At 40.9% G+C, this 13,196-nt stretch overlaps 1 protein-coding gene across 1 annotated transcript; it reads right to left on the reverse strand.

The window, feature by feature from the left end:
• Window positions 1–4,769: 4,769 nt before the first annotated feature.
• On the reverse strand, window positions 4,770–12,108 carry LOC138604591 (porphobilinogen deaminase-like). Its single transcript, XM_069676537.1, has 14 exons — window positions 11,958–12,108; window positions 10,214–10,267; window positions 9,400–9,472; window positions 8,414–8,463; window positions 8,155–8,210; window positions 7,386–7,463; window positions 6,885–6,962; window positions 6,716–6,791; window positions 6,451–6,564; window positions 6,323–6,361; window positions 6,089–6,208; window positions 5,919–5,972; window positions 5,657–5,743; window positions 4,770–5,570 (listed from the first exon to the last, which is right to left on the reverse strand). The coding sequence occupies exons 1-14, from the start codon at window positions 11,979–11,981 to the stop codon at window positions 5,397–5,399; spliced, it is 1,077 nt and encodes a 358-aa protein (XP_069532638.1). The 5' UTR covers window positions 11,982–12,108; the 3' UTR covers window positions 4,770–5,396.
• Window positions 12,109–13,196: the final 1,088 nt, after the last annotated feature.

Genomic DNA, 13,196 nt, shown 5'->3' on the forward strand with positions numbered 1-13,196 from the left:
CATATAAATAAAGACAGGAACAACATGGCTTCTTCCTCCATCTCTTCTTCTTCTGCTGCTGTGTCGCTCTAGAAATGAATCCTAAAACACATTATTTGTAACTCTTTAATACAACACATGCTGCTCCAGTATGCTGGCTGATGAAAATGACAAAGAATTCAACAAGTAAACATCTCACGTTTCTCTATTTTCTCTCCTGACATCCTGTCTCTGCCAAAGAGCATTGGAGAAACGCTCATTTTAACATGACGCTGCTTTCTTCAGCGTTTTCACCGCTTTAATCAGCTGGTCTGTTTGTTTGGGAGGAGAGGAGACCTTTGCTGATAATTCGGCTCCTGGTAAAGACGATAAACACTAAAGGGTCATTTTCAGGCTCAGTTTGTAGAGGTTACAGTCTGCCATGCTTGAGCCCTGGTGAATTTTGCTGTTGGGATGGGACACTTGTTAGAATTTCACTTGTGTAAATAAAGTTTCCTGCTGTTTTATTCGCGTTGGTGTAGCTCAGTGGTTACTTCGAACAACAAATCTTCCTGAAGATTACGCTGCTCTCCATCCCTCACGGGATCGAACCACGGGCGCTGTCCAGCGTTTTACACTGCCTGGTCTCAGACTGCACCGCGGCAGCAAATGTTTACAGTGATGTCTTCTTTCATTGGACAAAACGCCACATCTTTCGTTCCGTCTGTAAAGTTGTTTCTCAGCAGCAGCATCACCAGATGACGTAAAGACAGCCGGCAGCCTTTATCAGCTCTGTCTCCTGCTGTTTTGATCGCGCTGGTGTAGCTCAGTGGTTACTTCGAACATCAAACCTCACTGAAGGTTTCGCTGCTCCCCATCCCTCACGGGATCGAACCACGGGCGCTGTCCAGTGCTTTTACTCTCCCTGGTCCCAAACTGCACCATAACAGCTCATGTTTACAGTGACTCCTTCTTTAATAGGACCAACGTTCCGGCTTTAGTCTGCTCTGTAAAGTTTCTCAGCAGCAGCAGCATCACTGTCGGATGTACATCTTTCTTTATTAAACCCTCATGAGCTCTGTCTCTTGTCGTTTTGCTTGCGCTGGTGTAGCTCAGTGGTTACTTCGACTCTAATTCTTTCAGAATACAGAATCTCTATCCCTCACGGATCGAACCACGGGCGCTGTCCAGCGTTTTCTCTCCCTCAGAGTCCAGACGGCTCCACGATATCTAAGTCTTCTTTAAGAGGCTCAAAACAGTCACTGCCCTGTAAAGTCGTTTCCCTTCAGCATCTTGTTGTAAATTACACTGAACTAAATGTTTGTTATAAATCTTGTGTCTTTACCTGCAGATTGCGAAACACAATCCAACCTTACTGTCCTCATATCCTAAAATCCAACTGGACACTAAAAAGCCTCCTGCACAAACAAGCTGAGAGAAGTGTTAATTTGAATGTATCTAATTTTTCATTCATTTGTTTGCCTTTATTTTATTTCTTTGGACTACTTCGGTCTTACAGTGCCTTAGCCTATTAGCTGTGTATGTTAGTTTGATTTCTATTGTGTCAATAAAGTTGAAAAACATAAAATAAATGCAGGAAAATCCTCGACATTATTTTATTGCTTTAACTTCTTTCTGTGTGATGATCTGCGGACTGCCTCAGGTTTACAGGGTCAAATATGCTACTGGATGGTAAACATGTTGTAATTGTACCTGTGTATATCAAGTTTATTTAAAGAAAAGAAAAGAAAATGAAATGAAATCTTTCTGTCTCCTGCTGTTTTAATCGCGCTGGTGTAGCTCAGTGGTTACTTCGAACAACAAATCTTCCTGAAGATTACGCTGCTCTCCATCCCTCACGGGATCGAACCACGGGCGCTGTCCAGCGTTTTACACTGCCTGGTCTCAGACTGCACCGTGCAGCAAATGTTTACAGTAATGTCTTCTAAATCAAACATCCCATTAAAGCAGCTGTAGACAGACTTTTATTTCACTGCTTGCACGATGAATGGAAACGTAAAGATAAATGTTCATAATGCAAAGTCGCTGGTCTGTATTTATTCAAACAGTCAAGTTAATGATTGTTCTACTGCAGATAAAAGCAGCAGCGGTGTGAACGCTCCTGTTTCAGCTGGAATCAGGCCAGCAGATGGCGTGGCTGTGACTTAGTCAGCTCACAGGAGTCCGGTTTGAATATTTTGTAAGAAAATGTTTGTTTATAAAGATCCGGATGGTTTCATTTGTCTTAGTGTGCTTTGGAAAAACCATGCCTATATAAATCATTGCTTTGGAATATAGCCTACAATATCCTCCTGTCACATTAGTCAGAATTAGGAGTTTTAAAAATTCACACCGCTTTGTTTTGAAAGTAGAGGCTAGCTTATCAAGTACTGCTGTATTTAAATAAATTGCAAAATGTTTAAGCTCGGGGAATCTGAAAAATGTCTCAGTATTGATCAGATAGTGGGAAGAGAATGGATAGTCAGAATCAGAATCAGAGGGACATTGGAACATGTCACAAGTTAAAACAATATATTTGACATCTCATTAGCAACCTGAAGACTTCAGCTAACGTTAGCATTCAACTACCTCCCAGCTAAAGTCTGCAAATGCAACAGAAAAAGGCTGCATATCCGGTCATCACAAGTCAGCTTGTGTCACTGCTAGGTTCTGACTGAACTAACAAGCTAACAGCAGCTATACCCACAAGAGCGATACCAGCTAAGCCAACAATATAAGGACAGAAGAGGGGACAAATCAGAACATCTTCCTCCCTCATTTGTTACTGCGTTTAAATGAAACAAAATGGAATGAAATAAAACCCTTGTTGACTGCCTTTAATCTTACCTGCTCAAACAAAAATATACAAAAGCAGCCACACATAAACTAGAGTGAAAATCACAAAGGGAATTATGTAACAAAATTTTACAAAGAAATGTTCAGCTCTATTTTTTTTAAATCCCACTATTCTAAAAATGTCGAACCTGATTGTTGTTTCATCATCACCAAGCGTCTGAGCTGTCCTCTGATGAAGTGATCAACAACAAAGACACAAAAACTGGTTCAACACAAAGTTTTATTGACATTTAGACATCAGAGGTTTAATTGTTCTTTATGTTCTCATGAGGTGGAAAACAAAAAGTCACAAACATTTTGTCTTTAACAGATTGATACAACAGGAGTTCTGTAATAAAGAGTCTAAACACAGAAACATTGTGTGTTAGTTCAAACATAAATTAAAGCTTTAAAACAAACATGGCCGACGTCGCCTCCCTGTCACTGAGGGTGGAGGTTTAAATGAAGTGTAAAAAAACCTGGTGTCACAGTCAGCGTACAGAAGGAATACTGATACAGAATGATTCACTGTGATGAAAGAAAAAACAGGGTTCGTTCTCTTCAAGGCAAATATGAGACGGCACTTTGATGGGAACTAAAGACAAACGATGGCACTGAACACGTATTTATTGATTTCATTAGACGTTAAGGTCGACAGGTGAGAGAATCTATTGCCTTTGGAAACACTTCAGGTTTCATATGTGGAGAACAGCATCTTGTTGTTGATTTCAGCAAAGATAAAAGTTGCTTGTTTCATAAACGCACTGAAATTTGAGGCCTCATAAAATTTAGTTTATCTGTGGATGAACTTTACAGTGAGCATTACATTCAACAGAATATATATTCTTATAGTTATGACTTCTGTATCTTGAACTTATGACTTATGTATGACTGTGACTGACTATAAGAAGTGGACGTGGCCTCTTTGTTTCAAAATAAAAGCAGATGTGGAAGTTCCTTTAACCTGCATTCTTGCTCACGGCCAGCAGGGAGCGACTTATTCTCATTTACGGCAATTTATCACCTCAGTAAACATTTCCTGACGAGTTTATCGTCTCAGTCTCTAGTTTCAAGTCTTCTTAATTACAGCCCGATGAAGAAAGATTGTTTAGAATAAAATAGACATTAAAGCAGGGCAGATTTTAACGTTGCAAACTGTGATCGACAAATTGCTAATACAGTTGCCTGAAAAATGTCTCCATCAATATTTGGTTGTACATTTAGTTTGGAGCCTGTTTTTGCGAGCCAAACGTAACACCCCAATTAATATCACGGTTACCATGAACAACAGATGCACCTTGCTAACCAAGCTAGCACTAGCGTTAGCTCATCACTAAGCGTTTGCTAACCCCTCGCTCCTCTCCAGCTCATCCCTCTCGTCCAAATACGGTCACTTCTGGCTCAAAAAGAAATAAGATGATACGTCGACTTCATATAAACAGTCTATGTGGGGGACAAACATGTTTTAAAATGATGAGAAAATTCATATTTGTAAGAAAAGGTCGAATAAATACAGATTTGAATTCATAACTACAAGACAAATAAACCATCAGTAGGAGATCCATATCTCTTAGCAAGGAGAGTCAGGTGATGTATTTATGTTACAAAGTGAAAATGACAAGACTATAGAAGTCTTTATTATACGAAACATATCTTATATTTATCTTATAACTACAATAAACATGAATTCTTAATAGATAAGGTCTCTTGTTTAGCTTTGTTGAAAGTGATGTTTCAGGAGAACAACACCACAACATACAGCAGCTCCTGCATCAATGAGTCCAAACTGTCCATTAATCAAGCTCAGAGTGAAATGAGTGCAAAGCTGTAAAACTCTGTTCTGATGTCACAGTTTCACTTGTAATTGATTCTGATATTACAGCAGAAAGAACGTCAGCGACGCGTCAACAGGACAAACTGCTGCACGTTTAAAACCAGAGAACAGAACCAGACGCAGCGATCGCTCCGGTGTTAAACAAGTTATCTCCTTCATGTAGAGGAACTGTTCTTCATATCACTAGCTCGGCATCACGAGCTCCTCATCACGTGTGTTAAATATATTCTGTCTCTGTGAGAGAGGAAGCGTCACTCTTTAAGGCAGCTGAAACTGTTACACTCAACATGAGCTGAACAAGCGACGCAGAAAACGTACTTTTATTTTTCATGAGGCCTTTTTGATAAAACTTGACATAATAACAGGAATCAGGCTCATGAAAGGTCTGATGGAGAACTCGGGAACATGATCTCACTGACTCTTTGAGTTTAGATCGTATGAATGAAGGACTGAATCTCAGCCAGTGATGATTCTGTAACAGCTGTGACATCGTGTGAAGGCAGTTTGGTGTTTCTCTCTGATAATCCCAGTCAGGCTTCACGGCTCAGGAGGAGGTTCTACGAGGTTCTGTGTGTAAGTACAGGCTGGAACCAAAAGCAGGAGTGTTTCAGACGTAGCAGCAGAGCACCGCACTGAGCACGACTTTGGTCCAGGTAGTGTTTAAATCTCTGTCAAATATGTAACATTAAAAGAACAACATCTACTGGACATGAGGCTGTGACTGACCCGCCCACTCCTCCCAGAGCCCCGCCCCTCAGCCCGGGCAGGACTATCTGGCGTCGTTGAGCTGCCGGGCCACCGTCAGGATCTCCTTGGCTCCTTTGCTCAGCAGTAAGTTGGCCAGGTCGACCCCCAGCCGCTCGGCCCGGTCCTGGGCTGCACCGGAGATCTTGCTGGCTGTGACTCCCACTCGCTGGAGCCGCTCGTCCACCTCCTCCGAGCTCTGTCGCACACATTTAAAGTTTGGTTAAAGACTTCACACTGATCACACGTTTCCTCCGGTCTCTACTCTGTGCGCTCAGCTGTTACCGTTTCAGACGCAGCGACGCTCGTCTGCATGGTTTCCTTCAGACTGTCTGATCCGTCCAGGCTGTACACGGCCCCCGTCAGGTAGAGCTGGGACGGAAACATCAAACAGTTTCACCTTCATGTTTTATACTTTTACAGTGCGAGATGATCTTTATCCTTTTATTAAGTGTGTGTGTGTGTGTGTGTGTGTGTGTGTGTGTGTGTGTGTGTGTGTGTGTGTGTGTGTGTGTGTCAGAAGCAGGTATCTGTGTAGCACTCTCACCTGGGAGTCCTTCACCTCCGTGTGTACAGCCACTGGAACACTGCAACCTCCCTCCTACAAACCACAGTTTAACACACAGTCACCTCCATATTCATACAGTGCGAGAGAGTGTGTGTGTGTGTGTGTGTGTGTGTGTGTGTGTGTGTGTGTGTGTGTGTGTGTGTGTGTACCAGTCGTCTGAGGAAGGCTCTCTCAGCTATGCAGCGCAGCACAGTGTCGGGGTGATGGAGGACAGACACCATCTCCAGGATGTCTTCATCTCTGGCTCGGACCTCCACCGCAAGAGCCCCCTGACAACACACACACATGTAGGGAGAACAAATCAACACACACACCAGACTTGTAGCCACATCAAGGTAAACACACTCGTATGTGTCAGTCATATATGCGGCCGTCGTTCATACCTGTCCCACAGCGTACATACAGTCTTCAGGCCCCAGGATCTAGCAGAGGAACAGATCAGACAGTCAGATGATAAAATGTCCCCGCAGACTTCACAGAGTCGACTTTAGACGATTAAAACTGTACCTACCTGGCTGATCCGGTTCTCCCAGCCCATCCTCCTGAGGCCGGCAGCAGCCAGGATGATGGCGGCAAAGTCATCCTTCTCATCCAGCTTCTTCAGACGTGTGTTGAGGTTCCCGCGCTGCAGACGACGGCTCAGGAAAACAACTGAGAGACCACTCTGTCTCACTAGCGCCCTGAAAGCTTCTTAAACCTGTAAACTAACAGTTTGTGGGGCAGTGAAATCTAAACAACTCGCTCATTTTCCAGCCAGAGAGTCTTTAAAAAGATACAATATCTTTGAAGTCCAGGTGGGGGAATCTCTTCTTCAGCTGAGCGGCGCGGCGCAGCGAGCTGGTGCCGATCACACTGCACGAACACACAGAAGGAGGTCAACTTATCCACACTTATGATGCGAGGGGAACACAAACACAACAGGTGGAAGGATCTGTGTGACTGCACCTGTTTTCTGGCAGAGTCTCCAGAGATTTGTCTTTATGTTTCGGGTGTAGCACCACTGCATCATGGGGGTTTTCTCTCCTGACAGCAGCAGGAAGCAAACGACACTGAGTGGTTACAGCTGCTCAAATAACAACCACAATAAGCTTCACAACAAGAACTAAAGCAGCCTGCAGAAGAGACAGTAAGTGAAGACATGTTCCACTTGTACTGAGCTCCAGGTCACGATCTTCACTCTGTGGCAAAATGATTTAAACTCAGCCTGTTCAAACTTTCTGAGGAGCTGCAACTGTCAGTAAGTGAAAATAAAGTCTTTGGAATGAAGCTGGAAACTTAAATAATAATCGAACTGCTGCATTAGAAGGTTTTTCTGACTGAAAGTTGACCTATTGACCCTTTAAAGCATCAAACAGTCTCCACACATACATAACATACACAGACACACTGAACACTGTGTGTGTGTGTGTGTGTGTGTGCGTGAGTGTGTGTGTGTGTGTGACTCACTTCAGCACGGCCCCGATGGTGAATCCTGGAGGCAGCGTGGTGGGAAGGTCTTTGAGCGAGTGAACGACCAGGTCGACCCTGAAGGGCACACAAGAGCACGCTCAGATTTACACGCTGCGTTCAAGGTCTCACGGCGTTTAATAAAACAGCCATTCAGCTTTACGTCTTCAAAGCTGCTTCAGAAGAGAAACAGCTGCTACATCTGAGGCTGCGGAGCGAGTCAGAGGGTTTCTCTGGGCACGAAGAGCTGCAGCGATTCATTGAAAGAATCCTAAACTATTTTAATAATCAATTAATAATCATTTTTCAAGCAGAAATGTCAAATATTTTCTGGTTCCAGCTTCTTCAATGTGACGATTTGCAGCTTTTCTTTGTCTTTCAGGACAATAAATGAAGAATCGTCGGGTTTTGGACAGTTAGTTGGACAAATTAAACCAATGAAGACGTGATTTTACATTTTAAAGACTAAAAGATTAATCTGCTAATTGAGAAAATAATCTGGAGTTTAATCGATAACTAAAACAACAGTTATTTTGAGTCCTAGATGAAGCTCTCATTGACGTCTCAGAGGATGTTGTGGATTATAAAAAGGCCTGCTGTAGGCTAAAAGCTGCATTTCATATAAAGTCAGACATTATTAAAGATGTTTCTGCTGTAAAAATGTTTTTAGCTTGAACAGTCGAGTGTGTAAAGACGGTTGGTGTCTGCTGGTGAAGCGATGGTGTGAAGCCTGCGTGCTGTCAGCCACAGATGACAGCGTCACACTCACTCGTTCCTCTCCAGAGCGTTCTCCAACTCTTTGGTGAACAAACTCTTCTCTCCGATCTGAAAACAAACAAACATTTTCTCTCACTTTACATTGATCAAGTTAAACCTCAAATCAATCCTACAATGAGGAGTGAGCATGAACTGACACTGAAGCCTGTGAGTTTTAGAGCTGAAGAGTTTGTTCTTTATCGTCCTCTTGAATGTTGGTGGAGGACGACGTGTGTGTTTATAAAGTATATTTGCGTCATGACGAGCCTCACCTTCGATAAAGCTGTGTCCAGGATTTTGTCTCCGGTCGTCGTCATGCCGACTGAAAGAGAGAAAACACAAAAGAGGATTTTCAGGTGACAGGAAGCACCATCGAGCAGCCACACTTTTAACACAACACTGCTTCAGACGTGGAAACAACCTCTGTTAATGTGAAGGAATAATATTGTGTAAGTGACGACTGCATTTTGACTTAACGTGTCACATGAGTTGTTGAGTCCCTCCCCTCCTGGTGGAGCAGCATGGGCTGATTTTGTAAAAATAAATGTACGATGGCGGAGAATTATAATTGTTATTCTTTTAGAAAGACTTCACAGCCACTAGTTGCTAAAGTAATATTGGTTTAACACTCAAAGAAACCTTGTAGAGCTCCTGCGTGCTAACAGAACTGGCTAATGCTCCTTTAGCTTAGCTGCAGCTCTCAACGTGACCGGACACGCAGTGATTTTCACTTCTGTTTAAAACTTTTCAGGGTACGATCAGTGAAAGAAATCAGTCAAAGGAGAGAAACATTTCGTCCCCACAGAAAATCAAAACTGATTCAACAGAGGCGAGAAAAACACGCGCTGACTATTTGTCTCATTTGAAGGAAACAAGGTGAAAGGCGCCGAGGTGGCAGCCATGTTGGTGTTGATGACTTCTGTTACGTAAGACAGAGACGTCGCTCACTGAGCTCTTTCACATTAAAATACTGAATTGTACTTTACTAATGGGACTTTAGCAGACAAACAACATGTGTGTAAATCATGACAAATATAATTGGGATCAATAAGTTATTTGTCTTTTCATTTATGATCACATAACAAACACTCTCATATCAGTGAGTAACAGAAACATATATGTTGATACAGATATTTCTGTGACAGGCCCATATCGGCCTGATAATTTGATTGAACGGTTTATTGATGAGGCTCTAATAAAGACAAAAGCTGCAGCTGAAACGCCTCTAACAGAAAATAAAGGCTGCGATGATTCTCACCTATTTCCAGGTCGACGTCACTGTACAGTTCTTTCAACATGTCGGCCACGCTGTCGGTCTGGATACGAGCCAGCTGGAACAGAAGAACACAGAAGAGATTCACTTTAGCAGCATTATAGCAGTAAAAATGATTAAAAACACCACAGAGGCAAAGAGCATCGAATCAGTCTGACAGACTGGAGGAAGAACAGTTATCTTAAAAACACATTGTTGAGTCACAACGTTGTTATCTGTAGGAGAAGAGCCTCAGACGTGTCGCTCTGCTGTATCTGAACCAGCACGGAGGCAGCATCAGATAATTCAAGGACTGCGACTAACGATTATCAGTCTGTTGATTATTCTTTAAGATTAATCGATGAATCATTTAGTCTAATAATTCTCAAAAAGTTTGGAAAAATGCTCATCAGAATTTCCCAGAGCCCAAAGAGACGTCTTTAAATGTCTTCTTTTATCAAAACAGTTTAAAACTAAAAGATTTTTTTTTTTTAACAAAAAAGCAGCAAAATGAGCAAATGTTTGACATTATAGCTTTAAAAATCACAGAAACTTAATCTGATCTAACTCTAATCTTAATTTATTATTAAATTATATGTTTTTCTTTCAATAGATTAACAGTTGCAGCTCTAGATAATTCACGTTTCACTGACACACTGAGGCTGTGTCGGGGTCATATTTAAATTTAAGCTACAACTTAAATAAATCACAAATATTTAAATCTGCAATGATGTAAAAGCCACACTGTCTAAATGTTTAAAATGTTAACCAAAGCACATTTAAAGTTAACCTCGTGGTTTGAATGAAAGTAGGACTGTACCTGACTCTTGCGGGTTCCGATCCGGATGACCCGACTGACCTTTCCATTCCCGTTCTGCCGGGACAAAAGAGAAATCAGACAAAAGAGTTTAATCTCACTTTGTGCCAAAACACTTAAATATATGTTACTGATGTCCTTCAATCGGCCTGAAACAGTAACAACCTCCTCTGTAACTACTTTATGAATGTGCTGAGGCGTTTTCTCTGCTCGCCTCACCCTGATGTACTTGTAAGGTCCTTCCTCCATAATTCTGAGAGTCCGCACTGAGCGTGTGCACTGTACAGGCTATTGTGTCCTCTGCCTGCCTGCTGTGTCTCGGTAAGGAGATGTGCTGAGGTCATATAGAGTCAAGATACTGAACAGTGGTCTTTTTTACTCCTCCTCCTCCTCCTCCTCCTCCAGGACCTCCACCCCAAGATATCTCTGGTTCCCAGTGATAAGCGTGCTAATTCATGGGGTCCGTTATAAAGGCAGGGAGGGGCAGCTAAGATGGGTCTCATGTTTGAGGTGTGGTCACAGGGTTTGTATTACATAGAGCGATCTGTTCCTCCTCTGAAACTTTTTATTTCTAAATGTCCAGCCACCAAAAACAGACTGGCTCCTATAAACTGAGACAGAACCCTACATGTGAAATTAACTTTTAAAGCATATTTGTTATTGTGTCTTTGATAGGAAGATATAAACCACATTATATATCAAAGAATATATCTAAACCCATACAAATCAAGCTGATCTGTCCTTTCAAACCCGTGGAACCTAGCAGAATTAAATATTCAATAATAGAAAACGTTTAATTTATATATTTTCTTTATAAAGTATACAAGTAGATACTCAAACAACTTCTAGCTATCTAGTTTCTTTTTCCCTTTCTCTCATTATTGGTTACTGTGCTCCACAGACGACGTTTTTACATTTGTTCTCTTTCTTGTGTCTTTGTCAAAACTGCATTTTACAATCTAGCAATTCAATGTTAGTTTGCTTTGCGTCAAGTTACTGCATTATAAACAAGACTCATTAGAGTTATACGATTGTCAGACGTTTGCATTCCTTCATTCGACATGGATGAAGTGTGACAAATAGCACTTAATCTGACAAACATTCATAACTTTTGTGTGGTTGTTTCTTTCGTAGACAGATACATCATGAAAACTACAACCAAAAACAGACGTAAATTTGCTGGGCGGAAGCAGACATGATGCTCGGTTCGTTCAACTCGAATTAAAGGGTATAAATGTAGAGACAATACCCAGTGTTTCTGCTTGGATATTGAGACGAATTTCAGTAAACAATCAACCCTTGGAAAGCAAAGCGATGTGATTAAATCTAAGGTGTCAAGGGCTAAAATATTGGGTATTAAAGTTCAGCATTCGAACAGGGAAACACAACCTTGGGGTTACGTGTTCTGCTTACACAATTTTTTTGACATGCTATTCAGGCAGTTTGTCAAAGTAGTGTATTATCTCGGTCAACTACGTGGTAAAAACGATACTATTCTAAAAAATGAACCCTTAAAACTGACTGTTCATTTGCTTTTTCTAGTCTCAACGGCCACCGTTTGACAGAAACTTCATATCTTTTCAATCGTCCAATGGGAGAACAAATCGCTGAGACTGACACGAAGATTAACTAATCAACGTGTTCCAAATGACGTAGCATGCGGAAATAGCGCTATTCATCTCCAAGCGACCACCGAAGATGCTTCATGCATGCTGCTAAACACCGGGTCAATTCTAGTAAAACTTACCGGAGAACTTGCTTCCTCCGACATGTCAGTGATCCGGTTCACTCCGTTGATAGTTTACGAATCAACAGCGAGTTTTTAGTAACACAGAGGCCATTAAAAACACACGAAATCGTTGATTGTATTCACAGCTTTCCTCTCAGACAGCTCCACTATGAATGAACGCTGAACCCGTGATGTCGATGGACCGGCTAGATGTCATTTCCTTGTTCCGGCTGTCAGTTTTCTCCTGCGGAAAGCCTTACGGGGAAATATAAAATACGGATTTTATATATTGCATGCAAGTTTTTTATTTTTCTTTACAAGTTGTGGAAAAGTCCTTACCTAACATCCTAGTGTAAAAAAAGCAAAAAGGTAACTGAAGATCTGAACTTTAGTGAAATAAATAAATGTATGTCAAGTACTTGTTACACCTAACTCTAATAACCTTTATTTAATTGTATTCATCTTTAGCCACTACTTCAAAGAGAAGATATTGCCAAAAGGAGCGTTTCAGACAGCCTCATCCCACTGAATAAATACGTAGAGCTGACAGAATGCTTCCATTGCCTTCAAGCAGCGTATAAATTTCGACATCTGGTGACCACAAATGGAACTGCAACCCTGAATTCTCGAAAAATGTACCCTTATAATATGAATGCCGATTTTTCTAGTTCAACAGACCAGTGTAAGTGTCAATAGTTCCCAGATACCTAGTGAAAACAAGTGTAAGTTGAAAATAATATCATAAAAGTGACCATTTGTTTTGTGCAATCAGTGCAAACAGTGTGAAATGGATGTACCATTACAAACACAAGTACAAGGTACATTTTCCTGCGTTTATAATGTCTTTCTCCTCCATAAAAAAAAAGTATTGATCTTTACACTTTTTATATTTGTAACATGTAATTTTAAGTCTTTTGTAACACGGTTTATTGAAATATTGGTTGTTGCAGTTATTATTAAATGTAAACTAATGTATTTATTTTTCGCAATTGTAATAATGTAAATTTTTGGGGTTCAGAATTTTCAAACCAATAGCTTATTTAGTTTTCACTAGTATTTATATAACAACAACAACAAAGACAATGATAATAATAAGCTTTATTTCTAGTGCACTGTTATACAAGGAATTGCCCTTGAGGTGCTTTTACAAATGAAAATAAATTAAATGAAAAGGAATGATTATTAATACAAAGATAGAGTGTCGTAATAATGATTTAAAAAGTAAAATTCAAATAATAAAATGTTAAAATAAGATCA

The sequence above is a fragment of the Semicossyphus pulcher genome, unplaced genomic scaffold, assembly GCF_022749685.1.
Source record: "Semicossyphus pulcher isolate SPU_LCO1_2020_fin unplaced genomic scaffold, fSemPul1.0.p SCAF_26, whole genome shotgun sequence".
Lineage (NCBI taxonomy): Eukaryota > Metazoa > Chordata > Actinopteri > Labriformes > Labridae > Semicossyphus > Semicossyphus pulcher.

What these genes read in the sequence shown, in the direction of transcription:
- LOC138604591 (XM_069676537.1), bottom strand. Translation starts at nt 11,981, where the DNA reads ATGTCGGAGGAAGCAAGTTCTCCG. An exon ending in TCGGAACCCGCAAGAGTCAG is followed by an intron (nt 9,473 to 10,213) that starts GTACAGTCCTAC and finishes CTTCTGTTCCAG; the next exon opens with CTGGCTCGTATCCAGACCGA. An exon ending in ACCATCGGGGCCGTGCTGAA is followed by an intron (nt 6,963 to 7,385) that starts GTGAGTCACACA and finishes TGCTGCTGTCAG; the next exon opens with GAGAGAAAACCCCCATGATG.